This window comes from Molothrus aeneus, chromosome 5 (genome assembly GCF_037042795.1).
Source record: "Molothrus aeneus isolate 106 chromosome 5, BPBGC_Maene_1.0, whole genome shotgun sequence".
NCBI classification, from domain to species: domain Eukaryota; kingdom Metazoa; phylum Chordata; class Aves; order Passeriformes; family Icteridae; genus Molothrus; species Molothrus aeneus.
In genome coordinates, this window is record NC_089650.1 from 56,708,258 (window position 1) to 56,722,292 (window position 14,035).

The following is a 14,035-nucleotide window of genomic DNA, read 5'->3' on the forward strand; positions in this document are numbered from 1 at the left end:
TGTCTTAGAATTCTGTTATGTATTCTGGCTAAATTATGCATGAGTAGTTATTCCAAATGGCTGTGCTGTTAGTTTCTGCTGTGTAGACACAGGAAAAGAATAATAATGATAACCCACACCCACACTTCATGCCCATTCAAAATACTCTGAATCGCTCATATCTTGAGATGAACTGCCAAACAGTAAATTATTTTTTTTCTCTCACTGCTGAATGCAAATACATACGGAAGAACTACTGTGAAGGGAAAAAAGTGGAAAGTTTCTTCATACTTCTAAGGAGTGGCATTCCTGTGTGACACTGTCATCCAACTGCCAGTGACAAACTGTTCTGAAGTGCAAAATTGTTTTTGTTTTAACATCTTGCTCCTGTGTTAGTATAACATAGACACTACCCAAGGAGCAGAACTTGTTGGGATCTGTTGCCTAGATCCCATGGGGAAAACCTCAGAGTACAAAACATTAATTTGGTGTCAGCTCTATGTAAACTGAGATTATTGCAGAACTTTTCAGCTGCCTGTTTTCATAGCTTTATAAAAATGTAAGTGTTTGCTTGTTTTAAGCCCCACAAACTCTTTCTTTTTAAAAATATGTTTGTCAGTTTGGTAGTTGAATGTGGAGCTCAAAGTATAAATACAAAAAAATCAAGGTGATACTAAGTTTTATTAAACTTTTTTTTTTTTTTTAACTTACACGGGATTTTAGTATTTGGAACCATGAATAATGATTCCCTATTTAATAAATGCTTGTCACTGTCAAATCTGAGCTGCTTTGTTGGCAGCTTTTATCTCCAATCTAGCAATTGAATAGTCCCTAAATAAAATTTCTGCCTTAAACTATGCTGTAATATTTCATTATAAAGGTGTTAATAATTAGGTAACAATAAGTGGATCTACAAGTAGATGCTGTGTCAGTAAAGGTATTACTGTGGAAGCTGAGCTCTCTTGTTTGGAATGCTAGTGTAACTATAACCATGATGATCAGGGAGTCCAAGTGAAGTAAGGTCTGTAGGCAGAGACAATCTCTGCTGTACACCAGGGCCTATGGTTGGAAAAATCTGGCAAGTTTTCATGAATACATCACAACAACAGACTTGTAACAATGCATTTGGAAGCAGAGTTGCAGCTGCTGAGCTAAATGTAAATGTGCATATGGAGCAGTTCCTCTGAGCTGCCTCTGCTCTGTTCCCTGGCCAGGCAACCTGGCGGAGCTGTCTGCTGGCTCAGAAGGGAGAGGATTGTTGTTCTCAAGAGAAGGGAGAAGGGTCCATAACTCACCACAGGGCTGAGTGGCTGGGTGAGAATGTGGCTTTTGCAAAATTGTGTTGGGCTGGAAACCCAACCCACACCCCAGTCTCGTTTGTGCCTGTGACTGCCCAGGTGCAGTCCAGCGGGAGAGCTTCCAGTGGCTTCCCAAAGCAGCCAGTCACAGTGAGAGACACATGGCAGTGCTGTGAAAGTCACCTGCCACCCATAACTGAGTGTTTCTTATTACTGAATTGTGAGCTGAAGGTGGCCTGTAGTTGTTCTGATGTCACAGGAGTAGCTGCTTTTGACCATTTGCTCCATGTGTTGAAGTTCACTCAGGTTCTCCCGTGGGACTGGTGGATGATGAGAATTGTTGGGGGCCTGTCAGTTCCATCCCATTGCATTAAACTCCATCAGGCTGAATTCAAACAGGTTCTTCTCAATTAATGTTGAATATCAGTATTGCTGCCCCTCTTTGAGAGCTGGATTAGGGATTGTATACATAAAAACATGCCTGTTTTTCCAACTATTATTGTTGCTTTAGTAAAAGAAATACTACTTTTCCCTACAAAAACTACTTGATCTTTAACAGAAATTCATGGAATGATAGTTTTACAGTCAAATTATTTGTGCCTGTATGTATTAAAAGTTTGTTTTCTCCAGATTTTATTCTTGTTCTAGGTTTTTAACTAATCAAGTCTTTTTGTCTTCATAGTGCTTTTAGGTGCCTGAAAGTGTTAACACTTCAAGACCTCAGTATGCGGTGGTTTTTAAATACTGAATAACTAGATCATTTTATTAAGGGAAGGTGACAACGTGTATGCTGTGTGAGGATTCCTTGTGCATGAAAACATGCTGTGTAGAGGAAAAGATTCTTCAGAGTTGTCGTCTAATTGCTGCTCTTTATTTGTAATGATAACCAAGTTAATGAACATGAAATTCACCAAAGCTTACTAAGATCAGACCGTCCCAAAAGGAAATATGCCGTTTATTCAAAGCAGTTCCTTTTCTTAAAGGTCTAATGTAATCAGTAAACAGGGAGGAAATTTAGTTCAGGGACTTGAAATAAATTCCTGCTTTGAGTACTGTCAGCCACAGACATTATTGAAGTGTTTTATACCAAAAGACATTGTGTGATTTTGAACCTGGCTCTGGTTTCTCTTTTAGAAGACATCAAACCGGACTGGTAGAATAAGGACTCTTCCATAACAAGGAAAAGGAACCAGCCTATAATCTCTAGCTCTCAGCAGCCCTACTCCACAGGGTTTTTCTTTTCTATGTCCTGCAGATGGATTTAATCTTTTATGAATTTGTGGTTTTAATGAGAATTAAATTTACAGAAAACTGTAATAGTGATTTGTTTAGTTTTTCCACTTGTATTTGCCACTGATCTGTGCGTTCTGCTTGGTTATGTTTCATGCCTTTTAAAGCTGTTAGCGTTGCAATGCTCCCTTTGTTTCCTAACCAGAACACAATGGACATTCCAAAAAAAAATCCAGACCATGATTTGAATTTATTTAAAGGATCTCCAAATTTTTTTCATTAAATAAAAATTACAGTAATTCTGTATTTAAGCTTGTCCTATGGATAAAAATTGAGTGCATTTCTTAGTAATTTGCAAACAGCTGGGGCACTGCAACTTTAGGGACTAATCCTGATTGGTGCTCTGTACCTACAGCATTTAATAATTTCAGTGGGAACTCTGAGTGTTCAGCCTCTTCCAGAATCAGGCTCTTAAGGAATCTATACTTCAATCAATGCATAGCAGAATTTTGCACCAAACTGTAATTACTGTTATCAGGGCCCAATGTGTACAATCCCCATATCTTGGGGGATTTCAGACCCTTAAGAACACAGCACTTGATAACTTCAGTGAGCAGTTTGGGTTTGCGAGGACAGGAGTTGAGCAGATTGGCTTGCATTAATAGAATTGCACTGACAGTGTTTCTTATAGGATTACTGAATAATTTTTTAATAAAATATAGATTTTATAATCAGGAAGCCAATACTAGGTACTGGAACAATAGTACAGAGGAGTTAATTTTTATTTCTACAGTGTTAAAAGTGCACTTATATGCTGGTTTATTTACATCTTGGGGAAAGGCGAGAGACTGCAAATAGGGAGATTATTACTACTTTCTTTTTTAAAAAAAGAAGGGTTAAGGCAAATTTTAAGACTAAAAATGTTTAAGCAATTATAAACAAGGCTAGACCCTTTGAAAAAAAGTTTAGAAATATTCTTAAAATAAATTTTTATAGTGTTAATTTTGTAATAATTTATGTTTTGCTATACTTCAGAGCTAACTGACCGGTATAGTTTCAGAAACAGTATGAAACTTAGGAAAGTTTAAGCAATGTTTATATTTTTAAAATGTTCTTTGAATTATGTTTTTATTGTACATTTCTTCAGACTGAAAAATGTGTACATATCTTTGTTATTTTTGCACAATTTTTGTCTTGTTCAGTTTTAGGAGCAGTACTATGTTGATTTTTTTTTAATTTATTTTGAGTTATAAAACTGCAGGATTTTAAAAATCTCAGTAACAAAGTCATCCTCTGTAATCAATGAACTGCTATTTCTATTTGTTGAGGGAAAACAGTGGTTGTGAGATTCAGTGGTTGCTTCTGAGAAATAATGCTAATCAGTGACTGAAGGAGCAATTTTGTAGTTTTAGGAAGCTTTAGCTGTTTCCATGCATCTTTTAATTGGAAAGCTGAATTATGGAGCCTGTCCTTTGAATGCTGCTTAAATTTTATTTTCAACTGGCTTACACCTGACAGCATTTCAGGAAAGTTAAGCACGAAGTAAAATCCCGTGGTGTTCTTTCATCATCAAAGAATCATTATTTCATTAAATGTATCAGAAATTTTAGCCTGCAAAATGAAATGGAAGTAAACTTTTGGAAAAAAAAGTGGATACAAACTGGACCAGCCTATAATGCATTCTTAGTGTAGCATTCACCTGTAGTTCTTTTTCTTCCCCATTTGCCTGAAAACCTTGTGATTTGTTTCCAGCAATAGAGGCTCAGAAGCTTTGGTTGTTCCACATACGCAATGCATAGGCCCGTCAGCCATAAAAAGCGACTTGGATAACTTGTATGCCTTCTTTTGTATCGATGTAACAATTGTAAATAGTGCTGATCGACCTTTGTAGAGAATAGTTTATACAGCATATTCTATTATTGCTGATTCTCAGTGAACTATTGTTTTAAAAAAAAAGAAGAAAAAAAGAAATTTTTCTATTTACACCTTATATTTTGTTATGCTGTTGACCCATGGCACTTTAACAAAACTCTGTGGGTTTTGCATAGCTGGTCAGTCATGGGATATATTAAATAACTGTTGTTGCACAGAAATGAATTTGCACCTGCTATATTGTGCTTTCCTACTACAGATTTTAGAACCTTTTCCAGAAGACTTTTGAAGAAAGCATGTCCAATCATTCTAAGAAAAAAAAAATGCCATACTTGTACAGCCAATTTCTTTTCTACAATCCATATTTTGTAACACTAAGTATTTTCATTCTTTGTCCTGCACCTTTATGTATTAGCAGTATCAAATAGAATTCATTCCATGCTTGTGATAATTGTAAGCAGAATAAATGTCTAAAGTAGGTGTAAATAGTAAATTCTATGGCTTACAGTTTAAAAAAGGAAAACCAGAACAAACATGTATCTGATTGATACTGCCATGGTTCAACACCGGGCCTGGAGATATTCTCTAGTGAGCGATTGTATTTTTTGTTTTTTGCTTTATTATTATTTTTTTTTGTAACATGGCTTTGTAAATAAAATAATTTATATGTTTGTAAGAAACAGATGGGGTTTGTCATTATTTCCTTTGCAAAGCAAAAATGGTGTGTGTTGCTTTCTTTTCCCAGAGGCTGAAATACACTTTGCAGATGCCCTGCACTGAGAATTCCACGGTAGTTCAAAAGATCTGCCCAGCTTTCTGTACAGGGCTGAATTGCCCTGGGATTATTTTTGGCATTCATGTCTAAAATATTTCTGTATTTACATGTCAAGACACGTGCAGCGATCAGCTACTGAGGTTTTTTGCACTGATAAACCATTTTTAAATTCCTTTGCTTAGCTGAATGCATTTTCTCATTCCTTATCAGTGTAAGAATTAACTTTGTTACAGCTGCTAGATTTAGGAATTCTCACTTCAATGGGCAGTACAAATTTATAACCAGTCTTTTTATCATCATTAATACTAAACCCACAGCTCTTATCTAGGCGTTAAGATTCTTGTTCTGTGCAAAGCCTGTTCCAATTACAGATCAAATGAGACTTAAATTGTTCATTGGCTCGACAGCTCTGCAGAGAGGATTGCAGTTTTTTCTCTTGCAGCCACCCTCTTCTGCATATCTGGGGAAGATGGACATTTTCATGCTCCTTTCATGAAGTAGCTGGAAACTGTCTTGGAGATACTGGAGGGAAGATGCTCACAATTACAGTATCTTTTTTAAAAGCAAGCAATTGGGATTGCAAACTGCATTTTGTGTGCACACACTCAGAACTGCAGAGGAGATAGGAAGCTGGGCTGCCTTGCAGGAAAAGGGAATTGAAAGAGGGAAATTTTACCTTCTAGGTAAACAGCTTTTTTTATAATGTCTTGCACTTTCTGATTCCTGTCACAAAAGCTAATCCTGAATTTCCTCTTTACTGTCCAGTTAATGCCTTGATCTGAGATACTGAGATACTTGTATTTTGAAAGCTTTTTTTTTTTTAAATCTTTAGTTTATCTTTTTCAGTACAGAAAAAAATAATATCATTAAATAGAAGTAGATGCTGAAGTTTCATCTGATAAAAGTGGTCTCCATGTATGGCTAAAGATAACTCTGTGTTTATAGGATGCTTTGCTATTTCTAGCAGCCATTAGAAATTAAAACTACAGCCAAGAAAACAGAATATGGCTGATATAGTAACTGCTTGCCATCACTGCCTATGGCCAGCAAAGGCTGAAGACCACTCACTTCCCAAAAATGAATCACTAGTTTTTTAGCTCTTTTGGGTGTGTTGAATTATCTATAAGCTGTTCTCATATTTGGAGCTGGGTTTCCCCTCCTTTTTTTGGTTATGCACAAGTGTTCTGCTTGTAGCACTCCTCTCCTGTTAGTATTCTCTAACATGCTCTAAATACCACCCATTTTAGAGAGAAGCAAATCACACTGTAACTTCTTTATTCATTGCACTCTCATTTTTATGCTTCTGTTTTTACCATGGAACTATTTATTTTAGAAGGAAGTCATTGCAACCAGGATCGGTTTTATTCTTCCAAATCTGTCAGGATTCACAATTGGAAAAAATGCCAAATACTGATTCCAGAAATATTTGGAGGAGAGTCATACAACGCATTCAGACTTCAGAACACAAGAATGTTTATTTCATTCAAATCTTTCTGTGCTGTTTTGCTCTTTGAATACTTCCTGAAAGCAACTGTTCAAAGCAAATGCAGATCTCTTTTAAAAGACATTCTTTTAAATTTTCTAAGTAGAAGAAAGCTAAAGCTGATCATTGAGCAGCATGTGCCAGTCTGCCCTTTGCCTGGAGGATCCATGGCAGGCGGTGCTGAGCTCTTGTTCTCATTTTCTAAAGCACTACAAATGACACAAGCTGGATTCTTTTCTGTGTGGGTATTGTTGTTTATGGCTGACCCAAAAATATTTAGCTCTAGTCTGTGATCTGTTGTCCCTACAGAAAGGAGAAGAGAAGCTTTAGGAGAAGTTTGCCAGCAACAATAATCAGGTTCCAGGAGAACTTGATTTGAGGGTAAGGACACCAGTAGGGATTTGAGATGGGGCACTACCTTCAGCTGTGCCCTTTGCCCATTTCCCAAATGTGCCATATTGAACTCTGACATTCAGTCTGGCTTTGATTAACTTGGAGCAGTTGCTAACATGGTTGATGTGACACCACAAGGATGTTTATGGTGTTCAAAGTGCAGAACCCACAGGTGTGAAGGCCTTTTGGTGTAAGTACAAAGAATGGCCTGATGAACACAAGTGCAGCCCTGGGAGCCCCCTGTCTGTGTCAGCTCGTTTCCAGCCTGGCCCCACTGAGGCAGCAGATGAAACTGTGATGGAGGAGACATCACTGTGGAAGAGAAACCATCATCCCTTCCCAGTGGGAAACTTCCTTAGTGCTGATTTGGAGCACTGTGGCACAGGTGAGTGAGATACGTCACTACTGGGAAATGACCACACAGGCTCAACCTCTTTGCCTTTTCCACCACAGCTTCAGAATCTATCTATCTATCTATCTATCTATCTATCTATCTATCTCTATAAATGTATCTCTATATATATATATCTTGCCTTAGTTCTATGTTCTAAGGTGTTCTCAACAGCCTTCCCCTCTGGTCAACTCCAGTCTTAAATTGCAATTATTTGCCTTCCTTTTTCTTTAGTTTTCTCTTATTTTGATCCATAATCAGCTGGGGGGTTTTGTGGTGTGGTTTCTTGGGCATTTGGGGGTTTTGTTGTTTTTAAAATCTTGCCTTGAGCTACTCCTTCCATGTTACTTTTCTTTAGGATTTGTGTTTGTAACACCAAGAAGTGCTCTTCCTGGTAACTGCTTTTACAAAGTACTGACTGACGTGACTACAGTTAGAGCAGATGTGTGGATTTGCAATCAAGTACAGGAAAAGACAGGGGTTACTCTTCAGAAACACAAACCTTTGGAGATGCACAATCCATACTTCTGCTTCCTAACTGCATGCCCAGCTTTTTGTTGCTCAAAATGTCTATTTGAACTATGGGGTGTCAGAGACACTGAGGCGATGGAGCTGGACCTTGATCTCTCCCACCCTGTGTAGTGTGAGCTCATTCTACAGATCCTGCTGGAATAAAAGTTTCTGTGCTTTGAAGAGCCATGGGCTCAGAGCCATACTTACACAGGAAAATATACTGTGTATCTCAAAGAAAGCAGGCTCCTGCTCAAGTAACTTCTTTTTTCCCCTTTGCCTTCAGCAGGAGTCCAACCATAGTTCCAGGAAATCAGTTTCGTGGCTTTTCAGCCCACTGAGAAGTGGACAGTTCTGTTACAGTAAAGTCTTCTGATATCAATCTAGGCATGTTGTGATTTATTCTTCTCCTTCACTCAGAAACAAGAAGTATTTTTGTAATTCCTGATTTATTTTCCCCAGTACACGATTTCTGATGGCAGGTTTCACCTCTATTTTGCAGCTGACTGGGAGAAAGGGAAAAAAAGCCAACATTCACAGCTTAGACTGATGACTGTGGGCTCTTGTTCTTGTGGAGAGGACTGGGATGGCACAAGTGGTGATCCAGCTACTTCTGCAGTACATCAAGGACAGTTTTTTGACAGAAGGGCTCAACAAGCCGAGTGGGGCTATGCTAGACATGCTGCTCACACATAAGGAAGGGCTGCTGGGAGCACTGACACTGCTGGCAGCCTTGGCAGCAGTGACTGCAATGTAGCAAAGCTTACAGTTCTGAGGGAAGTGAGGAAGATAAACAGTTGAACTGCAGTCCTGGGATTTAGGAGAGCAGACTTTGTTTCCTGCAGGCATTTTGTTGGCAGAATCCTGCAGGAGACTGACCTAAAGGGCCCAGGAGAGCTAGCTGCAGCACAGGAAGAGTCCATCCTGATCTGCAGGAAGCTGGGCAGACATGGGAGAAGGCCAGCATGGCTGAATGGAGAGCTCCTGACAAAGTCAGAGGCAGAAGGCAAGGACACAGACTGTGGAAGCAGGGATGGACTACCCTAGAGGAGTAAACGCTGCCCAGGCATGCTGAAATAGGAACAGGAAAGCCAAAGCTCAGCTGCAGTTGGAATTAAAGAGGGATGTGAAGGACACTTCCAGTACATTAACATGGAAGGAAAAGTAAGTAAAATGTGGGCCCCAGTACATGTGAGGACAGGGAGGTGACAGAGGTACACTCATTGCTACTTTTGCTTCAGTTTTTAACTGGAGAGGTCTGTGCTTGGAGCTTTGGGCATAGTTTGGGCAGTGAGGTGCTATCCCCAGGACATCTGAGTGAAGGACTGCTTATCCTGCATCTCTGTGGGAAAAGCTGGGCTTGGTTCAAGGATACAGGCTGGTACCATTCCTGTGCAGCTGAGCACTGGAACACAGAGCAAATGATGCTGGGGAGTCTCCATTCTGGAGACAATAAAAACTTGACAGGCTGTGAACAACCTGAGCCAGTCTTTGAAATTAGCCCTGTTTGAAGAGGAAAGGGAGTTGACCACATGATCTCCAGAGGACAATTTCAACCTAATAATTCTGCTGTTCTGTACAGTAAAAACAACAAAAATGTGGTTCTGGCTGCTGCGATAATCAATACTCAGAAGCTCAATATTTCTGTAGTTGAGCACTTTCCTCTGTAAATGTACAATATAAAATCCCCTGATGAGGAACTCACCTGTATTTTGGAAGTCCTTGGGGGCACCCAGAGGGAAGCTGCAGTGGAGCTCTGCCAAAGCAGCCACAGCAATGGCAGCACCAATCCCTACAGCTCACCCTTTGCTCAATAGCTGAGTGCATCCCAAAGCTCATGCCAGGGAGCAGCAGAGGGAAGCAAAGCCTTCAAGGAGCTGCTCTCAGCAGCTGTGTGCACAGGAAGCCTGTGGCACATCTAGGGATCCTTCCCAGCCTGTATTGCTCCTGTCTTTTCCCATACCCCAAGACTTCAGTCCTCTGGCACTCCCATTTGAAAGAGCACGTCCATCTGCCTGTTTCCCCCTGCAGGACAACAAATGGTTGTTCTGGAACCAGCTGCATATCTGACCTGCAGCCCCTGTTTTCCTTCATTACAACTCTTAAAGGTTCATTGTAGTCTATTTAGCCCTATTAAATTAGATAAAAGGCTTAAAGTACAAGTGATATTCTGTAGAAGGCTCAGCTTCTATCACAACAGGTCTTAAGCCTTTTAAAGAAATCTAATTTATACGACCAGGATGCTTTAAACAGATGAAAATAATTTGGTCCTTTGGTTCTTTATTAAAACTTATTTAGCAGCATCTCTAAAATGGAACCAGAATACTTCCAGGTGTTTGTCAAATCCTGTTTTTCTCAGCCACCAGAAGTTCAGTTTCCCTTACAATAGCTCATGGGAGCTCCTTGCAAATTATCCTGAAATATCATACTTTTAGGATCCATATATATAGCTGGTACTATCATTATATGAACTGAGGATAATAACTTATTATGTAAATAATAAATACATGATTCATCATCAGAATATTTTTTCAAGTAAATAAATTGTGCTTCCTTAATAATGAAATAGAATTTTAAAAAATACATTTCTAGTTGTAAATCAAATTGGGATTTGCTCTATTTAGTGATTTTTTTTTAACCATTCCTCAGTGAGACACAAATCCATAATTCCTGTGCTTATTCTTAAAATTTTAGCCTTAACATGTATTTCCTACTGTTTATCTTTGTTGATTACTAAAGGAGAAACATCCTTTGCCAGATGCTGGTTTCCTTGACCTAAACACTAACCTACCTACCTACCTAGCAGTATTTCACTTGCTCCTTCTTTTCCTGTCAGTCTTCCTATCCTTAGGTTCTCACCTTCAAGAATGTATTTTCCACATCTTTATTTCTCCTCTCCTGACCAGCCCTTCTCCTGCTTGTACTTCTCCACATTTCAATCTACACTTTCTCCTATGGCTCTTTTTTAGGAAAAAAATTTTGCTAATGCTTTGCAAACTCTGCAGAAAGGCATAGAAAGACAAATGCAGGAATGGCTTGAGTAACTATAGAATGTTTTACTCAGGAGAAGGAGGTTTCCATCACTGCCTGGCAACTGTCATAAGAGGCAACTGTTAGAAACCTACAGTTCCTCTAACCTTAATTGAGACTAAAAGCAGGTAGCACAGTCAGTTTAAAATAACAGAGAATACAGACAGCACATGGTTGTACAATCTCTGCAGGTTGTACAATCTCTGCAGATGCTGCCTTTCTCCCACTTTATCTAAGAAAAAATTAAGTGAATTCTATTAATGTCTTGTGCTATTTTAGTTTTGGCAAATAGTTAAATATATTTAGCACTAGACTTTTCACAGGAATATTCTGCTTTACTACATGCTCATTTATCATTGTCTGATTTTATTTGATGGTAGATAGCTATATCTTTGTAGATTTCCTCAGTTGTTTTTTTTTTTAGTGGGATGGTTTACTTGATTATGGTTCTCCTACTAGCAGTGGGTAGTACAGTCAAAAGCTTCTTTGATGTCTCTTCTCTTTTGTATAGGCTATGTTGCAAGACTCAATAATGGCTTTAAAATGTAAACTCTCTTACTCTCAGTTGCTGGCCACTGGTTTTGCCCCTCGTACGGGTGTAGAACACCGGGAACATCCTGGCAGCCCCTCACAGGGCGGGGATGAACCAGGGCTGTGCCTGGGAACGGTGGGAGGCGAAGAAAGTGGAACCGCCGGTGGAAGGAGACGTGGCTGGAGGTGAGGACACAGAATCACAGTTCCTTAGAGCTGGGAGGGAGCCCTGGAGATCACCCGGCCAGCCCCGCTGCCAGGGCAGGGTCACCTGGCGCAGGTGACCCCGGAGCACAGCCCGGCGGGTTCGGAATGTCTCCGGAGAGGGAGACTCCGCCACCGCCCTGGGCAGCCTGTTCCAGTGCTCTGCCACGCTCAACGTAAGGAAGTTCTTCCTCGTGTTGAGGTGGAACTTCTTGTGTTTTGTTTTATGGCCAGTGCTACCCGTCCTGTCGCTGACACCACTGAAGAGTCTGACACATCCTCTTGGCATGGCCCTTTGAGACATTTACATGCATTGAGGGGGATACCGTGAGTCTTCTCCGGACTAAGGGGCCCCTCAGCACCCGCATAGGTGTTACAAGGGACCGACCGCGGGTCATTTGCTTTCCCCACGAACCAAGGCAGAGCCGGAACCCAGCGGGGAGCGAGGCGTGGCTGTTCCGGTGCTACCGTGACGACTTCCAGGAAAGTCACTCAGTTCTTCCTTCCCTTCCCGCTGCACAAGCGGAGCGTCCCGCGGGCTCCTCTGCTCGCCCTCGTCCCGCCCGTGCCCGCTCCCGCCGCCGCCGCTCCCCTCACGCCGCCCCGGCACCGCGGGATGGCGGCGGGCGAGGAGCAGAGCCGCGAGTACCTGCGGCGGCACCGGCTGCCCGAGCTGCTGCACCGCCTCGGAGCGCTGCTGCTCTTCCACCGGCCCGGTGCGCGCAGGCCCGGCCCCGCCGGCAGCGGGGGCAGCGGGGGCGGCGGGGCTGCGCGGCCTCCGCGCCCCGGCTGAGGCCCGGTGCCCGCGGGCACTCTGACCTCCTTGCAGAGCGGCCACGAGAGTTCCTGATCCAGGTGCTGGAGCGGGTGAAGGCTGGCAGGCGAGCCGAGGGCGAGTACCCGTTCCTCATGGACGAGGCCAACGTGGAGGCCATGTTCAGCCTGCTGGATGTCCTGGGCCAGGGCTCCATCCGGGCCGCGCAGTACAGGGAAGGTGCGTCCGCCTGCACCCGGCCACACCAAACTGTTCCCTTGCACAGAACTGTTCAAATAACTTCAAAGTTACCCATCTGTATACTTCAAAATGATCCACACAGCTGCCCACACAACCTGGAACTTGGAAAGTTGGAAAAAGTTACATGTGGTTAAGTTTCCTAGTTTAAGTTACATGTTGTTATCCTCACACATTTACTTTCTATTAGATCTAGGCACCTTTAAATTTAAATTTGTCATTCTAAAAACTCGCATAAGAAATTCTCTTTTGTTAACTTTAGCCCTTAAAACTTTGGGACTGAGCACTGAGGATTTAGAGCTAAAAGATGATGTGGAGATCACACTGCATGAATTCAAGGAAGGAATGTAAGTTTAATTGAAATTGTGGTGTTGGTTTTTGGTTTGGTTTTTTTTTGGGGGGGGGCATATACATAGGAGATACTTTACTGAGATTTATTTTTTATTTACAAAGCTTACATAATTAACAGATGGTTTAATTGCTAGTTTAAGCTCGACTGTGTCACTTTGCATTGCAAGATTTAAAAAGAGGTCACTTAGTGCCTGACCTTCTTGCCTTGCTGTAAGGTGAACTGAACTCCATGCCCTCCACTACCTCAGTTTCAGGATCCTCTCACAGTACCCACCCCTCAGGTCAGAGTGAAGTCATCAGGCAGCCCAGGGTTAAAATACTGATCTAGAAATGTGGAACAGTGAGACCCTGTTGTCATCTTTGTCAGGGGTGGCAGCACAGCTGGAGATGAAATAGGTTCAGAGTTCAAATAATTCCTCACAGTCAAGGTATGGTTCTAGGAGCAATTTTTTAGTAACTGTTGCAATTGCTGAAACGTAAGGAACTAATTATCCTCATTATCTAACTAGAGATTTTCTTTTTCTGTCTTAGGAAGAAAAAGATGCTGGAGAGCTGGTCTGTGTATTAGTTTCAGCAGTGGTCTGCTGTATATATTAAAAACAGGCATCTTCCCCTAATTTTTCTTCTGGTTTGTCAGCTGTGAAGAGCTGATTTTAAGCAATATTCTCTTTTCTCTTTTTCTCATCTTCCCTGCCCTTCAGTGGAGCAATCAGCTGAAGAGGACAAGTGACAAGAACATGTGCATGTCCAGCAGGCACTGGAGGGAGTATAGTTAAGAATTGCTCTTCTTAATATAATTAGATGGTTTAAAAAAAAAAAGTAGAGATCTCTTTTGCAACTGAAATAGTATTTTGGAGTCTCCTCCTTCAGGTCATAGTTTACAGTAAAGGATTGTTACCTGTTGGCTCATCAGCACTGAATAAAATAAAGTTGGTTTTTGGCCTTGTGCTGCATTTTGGTTTTCAGGTATTTTTAA

At 41.2% G+C, this 14,035-nt stretch overlaps 2 protein-coding genes across 6 annotated transcripts in view; both read left to right on the forward strand.

The window, feature by feature from the left end:
• ATXN7L1 (ataxin 7 like 1) overlaps nucleotides 1-5,059 on the forward strand; it is a 110,893-nt gene extending 105,834 nt beyond the window's left edge. For 3 of the 4 annotated variants that reach the window (XM_066550829.1, XM_066550831.1, XM_066550832.1), the window contains one exon: nucleotides 2,412-5,059. In XM_066550829.1, coding sequence (XP_066406926.1) covers nucleotides 2,412-2,453 — 42 coding nt within the window. In that variant the 3' untranslated portion in view covers nucleotides 2,454-5,059. Of the gene's footprint in view, nucleotides 1-1,959 lie in introns of all 4 variants that reach the window. The other variant, XM_066550830.1, reaches the window with a different exon arrangement.
• A 7,154-nt stretch (nucleotides 5,060-12,213) lies between these two features.
• EFCAB10 (EF-hand calcium binding domain 10) lies at nucleotides 12,214-14,012 on the forward strand. 2 transcript variants are annotated; one of them, XM_066550835.1, is made up of 4 exons: nucleotides 12,214-12,412; nucleotides 12,526-12,690; nucleotides 12,971-13,055; nucleotides 13,591-14,012. In XM_066550835.1, the coding sequence occupies exons 1-4, from the start codon at nucleotides 12,313-12,315 to the stop codon at nucleotides 13,625-13,627; spliced, it is 387 nt and encodes a 128-aa protein (XP_066406932.1). In that variant the 5' UTR covers nucleotides 12,214-12,312; the 3' UTR covers nucleotides 13,628-14,012. The 2 variants fall into 2 exon arrangements, with proteins under 2 accessions (XP_066406932.1, XP_066406933.1); XM_066550836.1 differs by having other exon boundaries at nucleotides 13,761-14,012.
• Nucleotides 14,013-14,035: the final 23 nt, after the last annotated feature.

Coding starts and splice junctions, on each gene's coding strand:
- EFCAB10 (XM_066550835.1), top strand. CDS start 12,313: ATGGCGGCGGGCGAGGAGCAGAGCCGCGAGTACCTGCGGCGGCACCGG. Junction 12,413..12,525: donor GCTGCTCTTCCACCGGCCCG/GTGCGCGCAGGC, acceptor ACCTCCTTGCAG/AGCGGCCACGAGAGTTCCTG. Junction 12,691..12,970: donor GGCCGCGCAGTACAGGGAAG/GTGCGTCCGCCT, acceptor TGTTAACTTTAG/CCCTTAAAACTTTGGGACTG.